At 61.5% G+C, this 17,051-nt stretch overlaps 2 protein-coding genes across 12 annotated transcripts in view; both read left to right on the plus strand.

Moving 5' to 3' along the window:
- The window catches only part of PLEKHG5 (pleckstrin homology and RhoGEF domain containing G5), a 47,868-nt gene extending 36,623 nt beyond the window's left edge, over positions 1 to 11,245 (plus strand). For 7 of the 9 annotated variants that reach the window (XM_023635877.2, XM_070254041.1, XM_070254056.1 and 4 more), the window contains 20 exons: positions 1,035 to 1,164; positions 2,162 to 2,264; positions 2,662 to 2,722; positions 3,078 to 3,169; positions 3,622 to 3,758; positions 4,043 to 4,188; positions 4,724 to 4,927; positions 5,006 to 5,191; positions 5,535 to 5,630; positions 6,349 to 6,399; positions 6,536 to 6,685; positions 7,024 to 7,134; positions 7,282 to 7,431; positions 7,515 to 7,652; positions 7,813 to 7,932; positions 8,571 to 8,703; positions 8,790 to 8,905; positions 9,002 to 9,198; positions 9,683 to 10,459; positions 10,740 to 11,245. In XM_023635877.2, the coding sequence (XP_023491645.1) occupies positions 1,035 to 1,164; positions 2,162 to 2,264; positions 2,662 to 2,722; positions 3,078 to 3,169; positions 3,622 to 3,758; positions 4,043 to 4,188; positions 4,724 to 4,927; positions 5,006 to 5,191; positions 5,535 to 5,630; positions 6,349 to 6,399; positions 6,536 to 6,685; positions 7,024 to 7,134; positions 7,282 to 7,431; positions 7,515 to 7,652; positions 7,813 to 7,932; positions 8,571 to 8,703; positions 8,790 to 8,905; positions 9,002 to 9,198; positions 9,683 to 10,459; positions 10,740 to 10,749 (3,108 nt within the window). In that variant the 3' untranslated portion in view covers positions 10,750 to 11,245. Of the gene's footprint in view, positions 1 to 1,034; positions 1,165 to 2,161; positions 2,265 to 2,661; positions 2,723 to 3,077; positions 3,170 to 3,621; positions 3,759 to 4,042; positions 4,189 to 4,723; positions 4,928 to 5,005; positions 5,192 to 5,534; positions 5,631 to 6,348; positions 6,400 to 6,535; positions 6,686 to 7,023; positions 7,135 to 7,281; positions 7,432 to 7,514; positions 7,653 to 7,812; positions 7,933 to 8,570; positions 8,704 to 8,789; positions 8,906 to 9,001; positions 9,199 to 9,682; positions 10,464 to 10,739 lie in introns of those variants that run through there. The other 2 variants (XM_070254045.1, XM_023635880.2) reach the window with 1 other exon arrangement.
- Positions 11,246 to 11,875: 630 nt separating this feature from the next.
- Positions 11,876 to 17,042, plus strand: TNFRSF25 (TNF receptor superfamily member 25). 3 transcript variants are annotated; one of them, XM_023635884.2, is made up of 10 exons: positions 11,876 to 12,133; positions 12,668 to 12,788; positions 12,975 to 13,109; positions 13,462 to 13,629; positions 13,723 to 13,801; positions 15,071 to 15,126; positions 15,225 to 15,332; positions 15,537 to 15,571; positions 16,054 to 16,231; positions 16,445 to 17,042. In XM_023635884.2, exons 1-10 carry the CDS (start codon positions 12,092 to 12,094, stop codon positions 16,771 to 16,773), a joined length of 1,251 nt encoding a protein of 416 aa, XP_023491652.2. In that variant the 5' UTR covers positions 11,876 to 12,091; the 3' UTR covers positions 16,774 to 17,042. The 3 variants fall into 3 exon arrangements, with proteins under 3 accessions (XP_023491652.2, XP_023491654.2, XP_023491653.2); XM_023635886.2 differs by having other exon boundaries at positions 11,994 to 12,133; positions 15,051 to 15,133; XM_023635885.2 differs by having other exon boundaries at positions 12,027 to 12,133; positions 12,749 to 12,788.
- Positions 17,043 to 17,051: the final 9 nt, after the last annotated feature.

Consider the following 17,051-nt stretch of genomic DNA (forward strand, 5'->3'; position numbering starts at 1 on the left):
TTTTAAAACAAAGTGTTGGGAAAAATAACATAAAGAGTAACGAGAGGAGAGACTGGGAAGCAGTGAGTGCGGATACCTGTTTATGGAGGTGAGCTACAAAGGGAGAGGAGAAACGGAGCTGGAGACAGAGAAGTCACATGTTGGCGCGCTGCTGGGTGGCATCCCGTGGAGAGGGCAAACCTGATGATGTCGGAGGGAGCGAATGCTGAGCCGCATCCCCACACCTCGGCCAGAGGGGTGGATCTTGGTGGAAGGCTGGCCTTGGATTGGCGCGGGGTGAAGCCCCCACAGCCCAGGGCAGGTGGGGGGGACGCGGTGGTGGGAGCTCACGGAGCACCTTCTGATGGCTTCTGTTTCCCTAGAAAAGTAGGATGCCGAGTCAGCAGGGAGTGAGTTGGGGGTGAGCTTTCGGAGGTGGGAGGTTGGAGGAGGAGATCTGAAAGTCGTCCATGGCAGGCAGGGAGAGAGTAGACCAGGGTGAGATTTGGTAAATCTGGGATCATGTCACCAAGCAACGGTCCAGGGCCACTGCATGGGCACCCAGATGCCAACACCTTTCCCTAGCTCCTCCATAACCCCCATTGTGCCTGACTTAGGAATCTTGGTGGGGTCAGCAATTCAGGGGCCGGACAGGTCACAGAACTGAGGGCAGAGGCCCTGGGTGGGGAGTAGGGTACGGCATTCCAGTTCACACTCTGAGCTGGCCAAATCGAACGGCAACCCTGAGCATTTTTTGGTGCCCTTCCTGCCTGCATCCCGGGAAGATGCCCAGGTCAGAGTCTCCCCCTCAGCAGGCAGGGCTTAGCTTGTCTCTGCATCCCTTGGAGTGGACACTTAGTAGGTGCTTGGGAAACGTTCACCCGGTGAATTAATAAGCCTAAGGCACCCTGTGGGGATGAGGGTTGGAAACGAAGAGCAGCCCCTGGAGGGGCCAGGAGCCCCACCTGTGCACTGCGTGGTCTGGGCCACAGGTGTGCCTGCCTGTGGCCCTGTAGAGCCCAGCCCAACCCGCATCTCCCTCCTTCCCCGAGCAGGTATGCCACCACGCCGACTGCCAGCAGCTGCACCGCCGGGGACCCCTCAACCTCTGCGAGGCCTGTGACAGCAAGTTCCACAGCGCCATGCATTATGATGGGCATGTCCGCTTCGACCTGCCCCCTCAAGGTTAGCACCATGAGGGGGCTCAGCTTGGCCCCTAGAGCTCCCAGGGCAGCTCCTGACTCCTTGTCTGGTGGCACAGTGTGTTGGTAACTGTCGGAGCCGTGACAGGGCCATCAGAAGGACAGGAGTTGACTGTGAATGATGAACCCCAAGTATGCTGCAGTCCGCAAGTTTTTTAACAAGAGAAAACGCTGGGGGACTGTACCTCATCTGGAGAGCAGGCCTGTCTCTACCAGGTGCCAGGTCTTTCTCGCTGGGTCTGCACCTCCCGTAGCTGCCCCTGCCCCTGACCCGGGGCCAGCATGGAGAAAGCCCCCTTTCTTCTTGTCCTCAGGGCAGGGGACTTCTGAGCAAGTCCTCCAGCCAGGCTACCACTGGCGAGCAAGGCAGTGGGGGTGGGGGCGGGGATGGGCAGATCAGAAGGAACTTGTGAACGGAAACAAGAAACCCCTCCTGCTGAGTAGGGACCTGGCCCAGGCCCACTGCCAACTGGCTGTGCTGGGGTGGCTTCCAGGCACCTGGGCCTGGCCAGAAATGCCAACCCTGTGTCTCCTTTCCCAGCTGGTCAGAGGGACAAAAGGACTCCCCCTGCTGCCAGGGCCCCCTGGGACTTTGGGTGTGGTCACAGTGGTGGGGGAGGGGAGGCCTGAGAGAAAGAGCCGTGGACTTTGGTCCCTTCCTGCAACAATCCCAGAGGCAGAACTGCTTTATCCTCTTTTATAGAAGGGTAAACTGAGGCCACAGGCGGGTTTGTTTTGGGGGTGGGGCATCACCTGAGGTGTCATCCCATGGGCCTTGTGTCTTTTTGATCTGGGGGTAGATAGGTGATAAGCAATGACTGAGCCCCTCTCCTCACAGAACCTGAGGGCCCTAGCTAGTTTGGGGGAGAGGGGTCCCAGGATCAGTGGCAGGCTGTGGTCCCCCTGGAGACGGCTGTGTTGGAAGGCTCAGGAGGGGGACAGGGAAAGCAGGCACAGCCCCCTCCCACTTTGCCCCAAAGGCTCTGTCCTGGCCCGGAATGTGTCCACCCGGTCATGCCCGCCACGCACCAGCCCTGCAGTGGACTTGGAGGAGGAGGAAGAAAGCTCTCTGGATGGCAAAGGGTAGGTGAGGGGTAGGTGGGCAAAGCAGACAACTGAGGGGTCCCAAAACTGGGTCTCAGATCAGAGATCCAGGGACCAGAGGTTTCAGAAGGGCTGACTGGAGACCCCTCCTGACCCCTGGGGCTGCTCTGATTCCTGGAGGAGCCACCTAGCTTGGGCCAGCCTCCAGGGCATCTGGGATCAGACTCCACCTGACTAGGTAGCACTGGGTGTGACTCCTGTATAGGCCACCAGAGGGCGCACAGCCCCTTGTGGGCCTTGGGCTGCCTGAGCGCACCCGAGTTACCTGGTTGTCTGGGCAGTGTGGGGTGGGCAGCCAGCTGTGGCCCACTTGCATCCCACCCTGGTGAGGGCCTCCCCGTGCCTCCATCCTCTGCCCTCGCTGGCTTCCCTGCAGGGACCGGAAGAGCACAGGCCTGAAACTCTCCAAGAAGAAAGCCAGGAGGAGACACACAGATGTAAGGAGCCCCCAGGCTGCAGAGGGCCTCCTGACAGCCCCTGCCCCTTTCCTTCCCAGCCCCAAGGCTAGGCCCTTCTGCTCTGAACCCCAGGACCAGGGATGGGGCCTGGAGTGAGTGTGTCCCTCCCTCGCCACCCTCCCCTGCAGCCCAGCACTGCCCACCTTAGCCCAGGTGTGGGATGCTCCAGGAGCACCTCCCTTAGGCAGGAAGGATGCTGGGGGCCTCCCTGGGACAGAGGCAGTCTAGGGAAATCCCTGCACTCACTCCCCTGTCAGGGTTCCCATCCTAGACTCTGGGTTGGGGAGGGTGGGGGACAAGGGGTGCAGAAGCTAAGAGGCCCATGTCCTCTCAGGACCCGAGCAAGGAGTGCTTCACTCTGAAATTTGACCTGAACGTGGACATCGAGACGGAGATTGTACCAGCCATGAAGAAGAAGTCACTGGGGTAGAGCTTGGTGGTGCTGAGGGTGGAATTGGGGCTGGGGGCAGGTGCAGCCTCCTTCAGGTATGACTGTGTACATCTGTGTGGTGGCCTGTGAGTGAGCACGTCCCCCACCTGTTAGCGGCCCACCCATGTGGCATGCACACCAGTGTGAGGGAACGTGTGATGAGGGCCTGTGCACTTGTTTGTGTATTCCAACCCAAGTGTGCGTGGCCCAGTCCCTGGTGTACAGATGTGCATGTGTGAGGGTATGAACGTGTTGACCTGTGTGTGGATGTGTGCAGGAGTGTGTGAACCTCTGTGGGCAGGTGTGTGTGTGTGTGCACGCACCTGTGTGTCTGTGTACCTGTGTGTGATCCCATGGGTATTGGGAAGGCGAGTTGGAGCTGGGGCTATGGATCGAGTAGGGGTTCGTTTGACTGCCCCCTAACATACACACCTCCATTCTGGGGCAGGGAAGTGCTGCTGCCCGTCTTTGAAAGGAAGGGCATTGCATTGGGCAAAGTGGATATTTACCTGGACCAGTCCAACACACCACTGTCCCTCACCTTTGAGGCCTACAGGTTCGGGGGACACTACCTGCGGGTCAAAGGTGAGCAGCCAGCTGGGCGGGCAGGCAGGGTGGCTGGGGTCTGGCTGGGCCTCCCAGAGATGGGCTCTTCCTCCCAGGCTCAGGTTCCCATTGGCCATGGCCCTGAGCAGGATCATTAGCATACAGGTGTCTCTGCTGGGCTGTGGTGGCAGGTGCTGGCAGGGCGGGGCTTCAGGGAGGGGCAGCTAGGCCTTGGTTTGGATCCTGGGAGAGAGGACTGGGGCTCCCTCCTCCATTAGACCTGGGTGTTGAGGACCTCTGCTTGTCCCCTAATGTCACCTCAGCCAAGCCAGGGGACGAGGGGAAGGTGGAGCAGGGCGTGAAGGACTCCAAGTCCCTGAGTCTGCCAATCCTGCGGCCGGCTGGGGCCGGGGCCCCTGCCCTGGAGCGTGTGGACCCCCAGAGCCGCCGAGAGAGCCTGGACATCCTGGTGAGGAGGGGCTGTGTCAGGCCTGGGGGTGGGCAGGGTCCTCAGTGGGGAGTCCCCTGGAGCCTTCCCTGCTCCCTCTTGGGCTTTGATCTCCCCTTCTGGAAAATGGGGCTGGCTCTGTGAATGGGGGGGCTCCCTCTGGATCCAACCATACCCCAAGGTGATGGGTCTTGTCACTGAGAATCTTCTAGTGCCCAAGGAGTCAGTACATGAGTGTGTCTCGTGTCACTGGCCGTGTGCATGGGTGTATGTTGTGGATCCATTTGGAGCTGTGCTTGTAAGTGCATCTGAGTATGTGTGACTCTGCTTTTCCCCAGCTGCTTCATGCCTGTGGCTGGGGGGCAGTCCAGGTGCATCTGTGTCTGGACCTTCCAGCCCCGAGAATGTGTGTGGGTCTCAGGAGAGGGGATGTCCCATGGTGGGGGGTGCAGAAACCCTTCCACATCCCAGGCTGGCCAGGGTCCAGGAAACCCACCTTGGGGTAGGGCTCTGGGGGCCAGGATGGGCCTGGCCTTGACCACCCCTCCCCGGCCAGGCCCCTGGCCGCCGACGCAAGAACATGTTGGAGTTCCTGGGGGAGGCCAGCATCCCGGGACAGGAGCCCTCCACGCCTGCCAGCTGCTCTCTGCCTGGCAGTAGCAGTGGCGGCAGTGGGGGCAGCGACAGCTGGAAGAACCGGGCAGCCAGTCGCTTCAGCGGCTTCTTCAGTTCTGGCCCCAGCACCAGTGCCTTTGGCCGGGTATGTGGTCCCGTGGGCCCTGGGGCAGGGCAGCTGGCTGGCCCTGACCCCTGACCCTGATCGCGGGTCTCCTTCCAGGAGGTGGACAAAATGGAGCAGCTGGAGAGCAAGCTGCATGCCTACGGGCTCTTTGGGCTGCCCAGGCTGCCCCGGAGGCTGCGCTTCGACCATGACTCATGGGAGGAGGAGGGGGATGAGGAGGAGGAGGACGATGCCTGCCTGCAGCTGGAGGACAGCTGGCGGGAGCTCATTGACGGTCATGAGGTGGGTGCCCCCCCAGCCCTGCCGCACCCTCCTCATCTGGGAAAAGGGGGCCTTATCCCCCACTTCCTGGGGCCCTTCTGTGGACCCAATGACAGGATGTTCCACAGGACAGCTCTGCCAAGGCTGCTGTCATCATTAACCCACTTTGGGGAAACTGAGGCAAAGTCAAACTGCGGTGTGCCACTTGGCTGTTTTCATGGCAGAAGAGAGCCCAGAACTTGGGGGACCTGTGTCCCCATTGAGAAAAAAGGAGGTTGCATGCAGGGTAGCTCACCCTTCTTCCCCACCTGGTCTATCCCGGCACCCTCTGGGGCTCCTGGATGACCCCCTGCCCTTCCCACAGAAGCTGACCCGGCGGCAGTGTCACCAGCAGGAAGCAGTGTGGGAGCTCCTGCACACGGAGGCCTCCTACATCAAGAAGCTGCGGGTGATCACCAACGTGAGTGTGGGGCCACACCCTGCCCAGAGCCCCCTGCCTGCCTCTCCCTCGTGGGTGCCTTCTGGGCGCCCCTAAGTGGAGTCTCAGCCTTTGCAGAAGGAGCAGGTGCCAGGCAACAGAGAGGGGAAGGAGAGTGAGGGAAGGGCCACCCCTTGGGGAGGAGGCAAATCCCACAGGCTAGCACGTGGGAGGGGGCTTCACCTGGGAGGGGGCTTGGGGCACACTTGCCAGTTGAGCTGAATTAACACAGGCCTCATCCTCTCACTCATTCATCCAACGGCCACTCTGAACACCTGCCGTGTGCTAGGTGCCCAGCAGCCCACACCCTAGAGGTGGAGACGGAGTGGGTAGGCACTGGGGTGTGTGTGTGTGTAGGGACTTGGACCTGGGGGAAGCACCCATCCTAGTCTTGGGGGTTCAGGGAAGGCAGCCTCTGAGCTGAAACTCAGAGGCTGAGCCAGGGCAGAGGTGGAGGAGAGTTCCAGGCATGGCTGCTAGGCTGGTCCCCCAGCGCTTCCTTCTAGATGGGGCCTGGGCAGGGCGACCCTTGGGTGGGCCATGGGGCTGGGCCTTTTCTCAAAGGGTAAACCCTCTCTGTCCCAGGCTGCCTCAGGGCCTCCTGGGAGGGGGAAGGGGTAGAAGGGAATCTTAAGAGGCTGGCTAGGGCGTCGGGAATGGGCCCCCCCACCCCCAGCTGCAGTGCTCCCTGACCCCACAGCTGTTCCTGTGCTGTCTCCTGAACCTGCAAGAGTCGGGGCTGCTGTGTGAGGTGCGGCGGGGCCTGGGGGGCTTGGGCGGGTAGGAGGAGGAGGCGGGGCCTAGCCTCGGGGGCGGGGTTGGCAGGGGGCGGGGCTCACGGATGGAGTAGGTGAGGGGCGAGGCCGAGCGCACCTCCCGCCGCGCAGGTGGAGGCGGAGCGCCTGTTCAGCAACATCCCGGAGATCGCGCGGCTGCACCGCGGGCTGTGGGCCAGCGTGATGGCCCCGGTGCTGGAGAAGGCGCGGCGCACGCGGGCACTGCTGCAGCCCGGGGACTTCCTCAAAGGCTTCAAGATGGTACGGGCTGGGCTGGACACAGGCGGGGACACTGAGGCAGGGCTGGGGCGCCGATCCCATCTGCCCCTCACCCCACCCTTCCCCTGACCTCTGGCCCCGCACGACCCCTGGTGGGCACAGGCAAGGAACTCCTAGTCGGTTGCCCGGATTTTAACCCCACCTGGCCATCTACCCTTGCTACGTGGCCGAGGATGGTCTCTTTCGCTGAGGCTCAGTTTTCTCCTGTGGAAAACAGGGATAATAAGCTTGCCAGCCCCTGGGGTGGTCGCGAAAGTGCAGTAAGGAAGGGCTTGGGGAGCGCGCGTAACCGGTGCTTTGCTCCTTCTGCCCCTGGCCAGTTCGGCTCCCTCTTCAAGCCCTACATCCGATACTGCATGGAGGAGGAGGGCTGCATGGAGTACATGCGCGGCCTGCTGCGCGACAGCGACCTCTTCCGGGCCTACGTCACGGTGAGGGCGGGCCGGGAAGGCTGGTCGGCGGGAGCGCAGGACCCGGGGTTCACCTGGCCTGCAGGTGGCAGGGGTCTGCCGGTGGGCGGGGCCTAGGGTCCGGGGGCGGGGCCTGCCCTGAGCTCCGCCCCCGGCTCCCCACCGCAGTGGGCCGAGAAACACCAGCAGTGCCAGCGGCTGAAGCTGAGCGACATGCTGGCCAAACCCCACCAGCGGCTCACCAAGTACCCGCTGCTGCTCAAATCGGTGCTGAGGAAGACAGATGAGCCTCGCGCCAAGGAAGCCGTCATCACCATGGTAACGGGGACGCTAGCGCTGGCGGGGTGATAGGCTAGGTCCCTTGAGGACACTGAGCCTAAACCCCCACCGCCCTTCCCCAGATTAGCTCGGTGGAGCGTTTCATCCACCACGTGAACGCCTGCATGCGGCAGCGACAAGAGCGGCAGCGGCTGGCAGCCGTGGTGAGCCGCATTGACGCCTACGAGGTGGTGGAGGGCAGCAGCGACGAGGTGGACAAGGTGGGCCCCTGTGTCTGTGTATGTCGGGGGCGGGATCCTGTTGGGTGCGAGGAAGGGCCACACTGGCAGACGGAGCTGTGCTGGGAACCTTGCTTGAGGTCTGCTAGCTGAGATGGCGAGTCAGACCCTGACCTCTCCTGCACTGGCTCTCCACCCACAGCTCCTGAGAGAATTTCTGCATCTGGACCTCACAGCGCCCATCCCTGGCGCCTCTCCGGAGGAGACTCGACAGCTGCTGCTGGAGGGGAGCCTAAGGATGAAGGAGGGGAAGGACAGTAAGGTGACTCTTGTGGCCACCCCACACCCAGGGCCCCTGCCCTCCCCTGCCCTGTGGTCGGGACCATCCCTTCCTGGAGACCTTCTGGACCGTACTCAGTGGTTCTCAGCTGCTCAATCGGTTGTGTGGCCATTCAAGAACTAGCGACTTTGTGTCATATGGGGAACGATTATCTGCCTGCAGTTTACTCTTTACAAACACAGCAGCAGGGTCACAGTCCAGGGGGTGTGGTCTTGCTCACTTGTCAGTGTCACAGGGGTTCCTGGTTGGAGGGGAGGGGCACATTCCCTGAGCAGGCCAGGAATGCCCCAGAGCCTTGCTACTGAGCTGTCAATCATGTGGGTGCTGGGGAGCTGAGAGCCTGCAGATCGTAATTTACAATCACCTCCCATTTTCTCTTTAAGATAAACTTTTAGTTGAACTAAATCACAAATATATAGTTCAAAGAGAGAAAGAGAAGATCATCTTGCTTTTCATTTTAATTTTGCTCTCAGGTTCAGGGAGGGGGCAGGGGAAGTGTTTGATGAAATCTGAGTACCCCCAGGAGAGGATGTTGCAGAGACAGGCTGCGGGTCTCTGTCTGAGGTCTGAGGACCCTGGCCCTGAGCCCTGGGCCTCTCCTGCTCCCCCTGTCACCCCAGATGGATGTCTACTGTTTCCTTTTCACGGACCTGCTCTTGGTGACCAAGGCAGTGAAGAAGGCTGAGAGGACCAAGGTCATCAGGCCACCGCTGCTGGTGGACAAGATTGTGTGCCGGGAGCTTCGGGACCCTGGTGAGGAGCCCAGCCCCCTGCTCCTGGGCAAGGGCTGTGATGGGCAGAGGCTGTGTTCTCAGCTGATGCAAGCCCTTCCTAACCAGGCTCCTTCCTTCTCATCTACCTGAATGAGTTCCATAGCGCTGTAGGGGCCTACACATTCCAGGCCAGCGGCCAGGCTTTGTGCCGTGGCTGGGTGGATGCCATTTACAATGCCCAGGTGAGAGCAGCGTGGTCTGCAGGCGGGCAGGGTATCCTGGTGGGGGCTGCTGCCCACAGTCCCTTCTGCCCCTGTGTGCCCCCACCCCACCTATAGAACCAGCTGCAGCAGCTGCGTGCACAGGAGCACCCAGGCAGCCAGCAGCACCTGCAGAGCCTGGAAGAAGAGGAGGATGAGCAGGAGGAGGAGGAAGAGGAGGAAGAGGAGGAGGAAGCGGGGGAGAGTAGCACTTCTGCTGCCAGCTCCCCCACCATCCTGCGCAAAAGCAGCCACAGCCTTGACTCCCAGCACTGGTATGCTTGCCCAGGACTACCCAGCAGGCCAGAGCAGGGCAAGTTCTCCAGCCCAGGACTCCCGACCCCAAGGCCGCTGACACTGGGCAGGGCCTCACCATGACCCCTTCCTCTGCATGGCTTCGTGTTGTGAGCCCAGTGGGTTGGGGGAGGGCTCTGTCTCCCACCAAGTCCAGGGGGGGATGGCACAGTTTTCAACTTGAGGCCACTCTGACCCATTAGTGGTAGCTCCCTGGAGCTGAGCTGAGGGTTCTTAGATTGTGTCCAGCAGGAAGGAGTGCTGTAATGGTGACAGACACTGTTACTGATTGTGTTGTGGGCATAGGAGCTGGGAGATCTGGCACATGTGCCACATGCATGCCATTTCTGAGCTTCGACCTCCGGGAGGGCAGAGGGTGTAGACTCTGCATTGCCCAGCACGGGGCTGTACCAGGCCATCTCGGTTTCCTTTGGCTGGGCTGACTTTGTCTTCCCGGCCCCACAGTGCCTCGGACGGCTCCACGGAGACCCTAGCCATGGTCGTGGTGGAGCCTGGGGAGACGCTGTCCTCTCCTGAGTTCGAGGGCGGCCCCTTCAGCTCCCAGTCGGATGAGACCTCTCTCAGCACCACCGCTTCTTCTGTCACGCCCACCAGTGAACTGCTGCCCCTGGGCCCAGTGGATGGCCGTTCCTGCTCCATGGACTCCGCCTACGGCACCCTCTCCCCGACGTCCCTGCACGACTTTGTGGCCCCAGCCCCTATGGCAGAGCCAGCACCCCGGCCCCCAGAATTACCACAAGCCCCTTCACCTCCACCCTCGCCCCGCCTCTGCCGCCGAAACCCTGTCCAGCTGTTGCCCCGGCTGCCCCACCTGCTCAAGTCCAAATCTGAGGCCAGCCTCCTCCAGCTGTTGTCAGGGGCCACCACCCCTGGAGCGCCCCAAGCCCCCAGCCGCAGCCTGTCGGAACTCTGCTTGGCTGCTACAATTCCTGACACTAGAACCCAGGGCTCCCCTCAGGAAGCTGGGCCCAGCTGGGATTGCCACGGGGCACCAAGCCCTGGCAGTGGCCCCAAGCTGTCAGAGCTGGCGTGCAAAATCAGCTGCTCAGCTAGAGAGCCCGAAGAAGCCTCCAGGAGGAGCAGAGAGCTGCCCTCGGGGGCCTCGCCCAGGGTTCAGCCTGAGCCCCCACCAGGGATCTCTGCCCAGCACAGGAAGCTGACGCTGGCCCAGCTTTACCGAATCAGGACCACACTGCTGCTTAACTCCACGCTCACTGCCTCGTGAGTGGACTGGCCGGGGGTAGAGGGAAGGTGGCCCAGCGTGCTGGCATTGAGCCTCTGAGCCTGGGAGTGGATAGAGGCACGGTCATTGCTGGGAGCAGATGGCATTTGGGGATGGGGATGGGAGAGGGAGCCTGAGACCTGCCCCAGAGCTTGAGTGAGGATATCTAAGGCTGGCAGTGGTACAAAGGCCTGAGGATTCAAATAGGGAGGAGAGGGTGGCCAGAGCCCCTCTGAGTGGCATCAGCCAAGGAAGGACTGTCTCTCCCCTCCCCTCCAGGGAAGTCTGAGCAGAGGAGGGTCCTCAAGGGTGCCACTCACCAAGGGACAACAGACAGCATGCCTCCTGGGACATGCCAGCCCCTGGTCCAGCTGCTGCCTTGTGTGTGCCCGAGCCTCAGTGCCGGCCAGGACCCCTGCCACCGCCCTGGGGCCCAATTTGCACTTTGCCAGACTGGATGGAAGTGGAGGAGGGCTCAGCAGAGCCCCAGGCTGCAGTACCCCCTCAGGACTGCCTCCCGAGGGCCACCACCTTCACTAACCTGCCCCTGGCCCCTACCCCCAGCAGGGCCCCTGCCCACTAGTCCCTGAGGTCACCAGATCCAGTCCTCCAGCTGGGCTCCAGGGCAGTCCTTCCCACCTCCGCCCTCATCTGGCCCCAAATGGGATATGACCCTGTCCTCACCGACTCCCTCCCAGCCCCGCTGGCCACCCCAGGCTTGGGTTGGGCTCTGTTGCATATTTATTGAGCTTTTGATTCTTTTATAAAGACTTGTATATACTCCACTAGAAAGAGTCCTTTGCTTTTGGAACCCCCCCTTTCCTGACTCAGGTGCCCTTGAGCTCTGGGGTGGGCGCCTCTCGGTGCTCCTGTCCCCCTCCGTCTGCATTGGGGCACCACTGGAAGAGACTGTAGGAAGCATTAGTGAATTAACAGGGCAGAGGTCACCGGACCAACACCCCAATATCAACCCCCACCCCCTGCCACCAGCGCCATGTCTGCCATCGGAGCCTCCCACAGGCGCCTCCCCCAATGAGGTACCTGCTACCCCCTCCCAGCCAGATGCCTCAGAGGGCCGTCTTGGGCTGCCCGTGGGAGTGTCCACGAGGGTAGGCCACCTGTCTTAGGCTCTACTGAGTGCACCTGACAACTCCGGGGGAGGGGGGAGGCCCTGTACCCACACCCACTTAGTGTCTGGGGAGGGTGGCTCTCCCACCTGGTTACTTCTCGCCCAACCCCTCATGGCTGAGGGAAGGCTCTGATGCCCAGAGAGGGGAAGTCCCTTCACCTCGAAGCGGTGGTCTCAGGCTGGGGCCTAGAATCCAGGTGTGGGGACCGCGATGCGGCCCTGTCCTGTGCGCATCTTGCTGCTCGCAGGCGGCCTCAGCTGAGCTCAGGTGCGCGGGGGCAGGCCGCAGGGGCTGGGGAGCTCCCCTTCTAGGGAGCCGCGGGGCCACGCCCTGGCCCCCACCCCGGGGGCGGGCTCTCCTGGGCGGCGCGGGGCGGGCCCTGCGGGCGCTGGGCTGGGCGCACACCGTAGCGGGCAGTGCGGGGCGGGGCGGGGCGGGCGCAGCGGGCCAGGCCCCGGCCGGCGCACGCCCGTCGGAGGGCCCAGCGCGGCGTTGAGGGCCATGGAACCGTGGCCGGGGGGCTGCACAGCAGCGGTGGCTGCGGTGAGTGGGGACGCGGGGCGTGGGGTACGGTCTGAGCCTTGCGTGGGCCTGGGTCCCCGCAGGCGCGCCTGCGGCCAAGGAAGGGGCCCCCTGGCGAGTCTGCGCTCCCAGCCTGGCTGACGGCTGGGCCGGCCCTCCCTTCCGACCTAATTAGAGGCTCAACCAGGCAGGGCTCTTCCGCCGAGAGGAAACACCTTCCCAGGGGCCAGAGGGGTCTGGGGACCCCAGGCAGAAAAAGATCAGGGTCCTTCACCTTAGAAAAAGCACGGGTTGGGGTGGGGCTCCCTGATTCCTGCCCTGGGGCCCTGGGGCCCTGGTGGAGGGGAAATGTGTGAGAGGGGCTGGTAGGGGCCTCTACTCTGCTTCTCTGAAGGCTGATCCGGGCAGAGAGGGAAGGAAGTTAGTCTCACCCGCACCTGAGAAGTGGGCTCCACTGAGGGCAAGTGCTGGGGCCTCTGAAGTCGGGGAGCCTGGGCAGGGAGAGGCCCCCACATGGGGCAGCCCCGCTGGGAGCCAGCAGCACCTGTCCCTCAGGCTCTCCTCCTCGTGCTGCTGGGTGCCCGGGGCCAGGGCAACATTCCCAGCCCCAGGTGTGACTGTGCCCACAACTTACAGAAGAGGAATGGTCTGTTCTGTTGCAGGGGCTGTCCAGCAGGTGAGCGGCTGGAGGGGTGGGAGGGGCGTGGTGGGAAGTGAGGGCAGCCTGAGAGCAGGTGGGGGCAGGCAGGCCAGGAATGGGGTGAGGGGAGGCTAGGAGGGAAGTAGGGAGCCAGAGATGGGAAGGGAGGGAGGAAAGGTGGGAGCCCCCTCTGACTATCTGACCCCAGTGTGGGTTCCACAGGGCACTACCTGAAGGCCGCTTGTACAAAGCCTTGTGGCGACCCCACCTGCCTTCCATGCCCCCAGGGCACCTTCCTGGCTAGGGAGAACCACCATGAGACCCGCTGTACCCGCTGCCAGGCCTGTGATGAGCAGGGTGAGGGGCTGCCTAGAGCTCACTGGGGGTCTCTTGAGGACAGGCTGTGGCCAGGGTCTTTCTGAAGGAAGTGGCTGGCTTGGGCTCAACTTTTGGGTGTGAGGGCCCTGTGCCCACCTGCCCCGGGGCCTCCCCCCTGACCCTCTCTCCCTGCTGACTTTCCTATCTCTGTACATGCCTCAGCCTCTGGTCTGCAGTCATCTCTGAACTTCTCTCCCTTTTGGGGTGGCCCTGTCTCTGGTCTATTCTCATCTCCATACTCTGGGGGATCTGTCCTGCCTCTGTGTGGGGGTCTCTGGCCCTGATGGCTTCTGCTCTCTCCACCCTCCTGAACCCCCCCCCCCCCCACCAGCCTCCCAGGTGGCCCTGAAGAACTGCTCAGCAGTGGCGGACACCCTCTGTGGCTGCGAGCCAGGCTCGTTCGTGGAGTGCTTGGTCAGGCACTGCCCTGACGGCTCACGCTTCCGCTGCCTTCCATGCCCAGACTGTGGGGCCCTGCACCGCCACGCGCGGGTGCCCTGTGAGTACCTGCATTCCAGGCTACCTACTCCCATTCCCGCTCCCCCTGCCTCCTTCTCTCCTGACCTGACCCACGCTATCTCCTGGACTGCAGGTTCTGGCAGAGACATCGGCTGTGGGACCTGCCTGCCTGGCTTCTATGAATATGGCAACAGCTGCGTGTCCTGCCCCACGTAACTTCCTGGCTGCCCTGGGCTGGGGAAAAGGAGGCTGGGAGCGGGGTGAGGGTCTAGGGGGAAGGAGCTTGGCCTAATGGCAGGTGGACCCCACTTCAGACAAACACTGGATGGTAAAGGGAAATCTGGATTCACCTTATGCCAGATAAAGAAGGGGGCATAGCTTCACTTCCTGCTAGACTCGACTTCGGTAATTCTTCCAGCTGTCCATTAAGGATAGGGTCGGTCACTTTGGAGAGAGCCACGTTGATAGAGTTTCAAAACTTGGACTGAGGGGCCGGCCCCGTGGTGGAGTGGTTAAGTTCGTGCGCTCTGCTTCCGTGGCCTGGGGTTTCACCAGTTTGGATCCTGGGTGGGGACATGGCACCTTTCATCAGGCCATGCTGAGGTGGCGTCCCACATGCCACAGCTAGAAGGACCCACAACTAAAATATACAGCTATGTACTCGGCGGATTTGGGGAGAAAAAGCAGGAAAAAAAAAAGGTTGGCAACGGTTGTTAGCTCAGGTGCCAATCTTTAAAAAAAAAACTTGGGGGGCTGGCCCCGTGGCCGATTGGTTAAGTTCTCGCACTCCGCTGCAGGCGGCCCAGTGTTTCGTTGGTTCGAATCCTGGGCGCGGACATGGCACTGCTGATCAAACCACACTGAGGCAGCGTCCCACATGCCACAACTAGAAGGACCCACAACTGAAAATACACAACTATGTACCAGGGGCTTTGGGGAGAAAAAAGGAAAAAATAAAATCTTTAAAAAAAAAACAAAAAAAACTTGGACTGAGATTCAGGACCTGCCACTTGTTCTCTGGGGCATCTTGGGAAAGTTACTTCGCCTCTCTGATCTTCCCCACCCAAACACGAGAATGTTAGTAGGTCCTTCCCAGGGCTCTGATTAAGGAGTAAGACACTTTATTTATTCATCCACTCAACGATGTTTATCGAGCATCTGCTATTTCCAGACGCTGTTCGAGGTGCTAGGGATACACCAGGAACAAAATAGACAAATCCCAGTCTCTATGGAGTTGACGTTCTAGTGACCCTCAATCTTGTCTAGAAGCAGCTCGATAAATAGTGATTGTTGATATTGTTACTGGGGACACAAGTGACATTTCAGCAGTACTTCGGGAACATTCTTGGGTAGAGTGAGGCTCCCAGGAGAGAGGCCTGGGGAGGGAAGGGTCTCCAGAATGCAGAAGATGTCAGGCAGTCCTGGGTAGCCTCTCCTGGTACGTACTCCCTCATCCCCCAGCCCACCCCCTTCCCTTACAGGAGCACCCTTGGGAGCTGTCCTGAGCCCTGTGCGGCTGTCTGTGGCTGGAGACAGAGTAGGTGGTGTGCTGGGAATGCGAGTAGGAGAGATGGGATGAGCCAAGGGGAGGTTGGGGGGAAGTGACCACCCACCACCCACCAGCTACTCTTTCAGTGTTCTGGGTCCAGGTGCTCCTGGCAGGCCTGGTGGTCCCACTCCTGCTTGGGGCCACTCTGACCTACACATACCGCCGCTGCCAGCCTTGCAAGCCCATGGTTCCCGGTAAGTGCATGCATACACACACGTCCCTAGGGGCCTGGGGTCAGGATGGGTAGCCCAGAGCCCAGTCGGCCCTGATGCAGAGGGGGAAACTGAGGGAGGAAGTGCTGGGGGACTTGCAGAGGAACCCGAGAGGAGCTGGGCCAGCACTCAGGTCCAGGAGCCTTGCCTGGGTGCTGATTAGATGCTGTTTGTCTCTGTTATCAGAGGAAGCTGGGATGGAGGCCCTGAGCCCTCTACAGGTAAGAATTTCAGTAATATTCTGGGAAGAGGGTGAGCAAGCATCCGGGCCTCAGCATTCTGGAACTGAAAGTTTGGGCCTTATTATAACTCGTGGTCCCTAGCACATGGCATGGTGGCTGGCGCTGAGTAGACCTAATGAACACATATGCAAAGAGCAGAGTATCAGTGAATGACAGCAGCACAGTGCCAGCCCTCAAGGGCATCTCAGTCTACTGGGGTCCAGACAGGTAAACAGGGCGTAACAGTTCAGTGGGATGAGCGCCACCACGGCCAGGGGAACAAGAGGAGGACGGCAGGGGCAGAGTATCTGAGGCAGAGGAATAGCTCTTCTGCTGGGCCACAGTGAGATAGCGTGGTTGGCTGGGGGACACTGGGGGATGTTTGCTGACTGAGCCAGGGATGGCCACTCCCAGCCAGAGCGCCCAGCCAAGGGGCCTTACTGGGCAAGCAAGGCTGACCTGGGGCCTCTCTTGGCTTCCAGGTCACCCACCTCACACCCCCAGACGGCACCCACGCCCTTCTGGTGCCACCCAACAGCAGTGAGGTCTGCGCCGTCCAGTTGGTAGGCAACAGCTGGACACCTGGCTCCCCTCAGACCCAGAAGGCGCCCTGCCCAGAGGTGACATGGCCCTGGGACCAGCTGCCCAGCAGAGCTCTTGGTAAGGGAACTCAGGAAGCCTTGACCCCATTCTCCCCAGTCCAAGGTGAGAAGCTGTGGTTTTAGAGGCGCCACTTGCCCATTTCCGGTCCCCTGACCTGGTGGAGCTCCCCTGCTGGCCTCTGCCCAAGGTATCCGCTCTGGCCCTCGCCCAGGTCCCCGCCCCTTGGCTGAAGCCCGCATCCCCCATTGGCTCTCTCTGGCCCGCCCCCAGGCCCTCTGCCACCGCCCACGCCGTCGCAAGAGCCCCCTGCAGCCTCCGGGGCCGCCATGCTCCAGCCGGGCCCGCAGCTCTACGACGTCATGGACGCGGTGCCTGCGCGGCGTTGGAAGGAGTTCGTGCGCACGCTGGGGCTGCGCGAGGCGGAGATCGAGGCCGTGGAGGTGGAGGTCGGCCGCTTCCGCGACCAGCAGTACGAGATGCTCAAGCGCTGGCGCCAGCAGCAGCCCGCCGGTTTGGGCGCCATCTACGCGGCCCTGGAGCGCATGGGGCTGGACGGCTGTGCCGAGGACCTGCGCAGTCGCCTGCAGCGTGGCCCGTGACGCGGGGGCCCGCCCGCCATCTCTGGGCTCTGGTGGCCCTTGCAGAAGCCCTAAGTACGGTTACTTATGCGTGTAGACATTTTATGTCACTTATTAAGCCCCTGGCGCCGACCTGTGTAGCAGCGCCAGCCGGCCTCAGCTCTGGTGCCCCCAGGGTGCCAGTTAAGGCAAAGAATCCTCAACGAGTATCGGGAGGGTGTCAAGAGATTGCCCAGCTGTTTGTTGGGCTGAGTTTGGTTGAGCCCTCGGTATTAAACCTATGAAGAAAAGCTGCTGTT

The sequence above is a fragment of the Equus caballus genome, chromosome 2 (genome assembly GCF_041296265.1).
Source record: "Equus caballus isolate H_3958 breed thoroughbred chromosome 2, TB-T2T, whole genome shotgun sequence".
Taxonomy (NCBI): domain Eukaryota; kingdom Metazoa; phylum Chordata; class Mammalia; order Perissodactyla; family Equidae; genus Equus; species Equus caballus.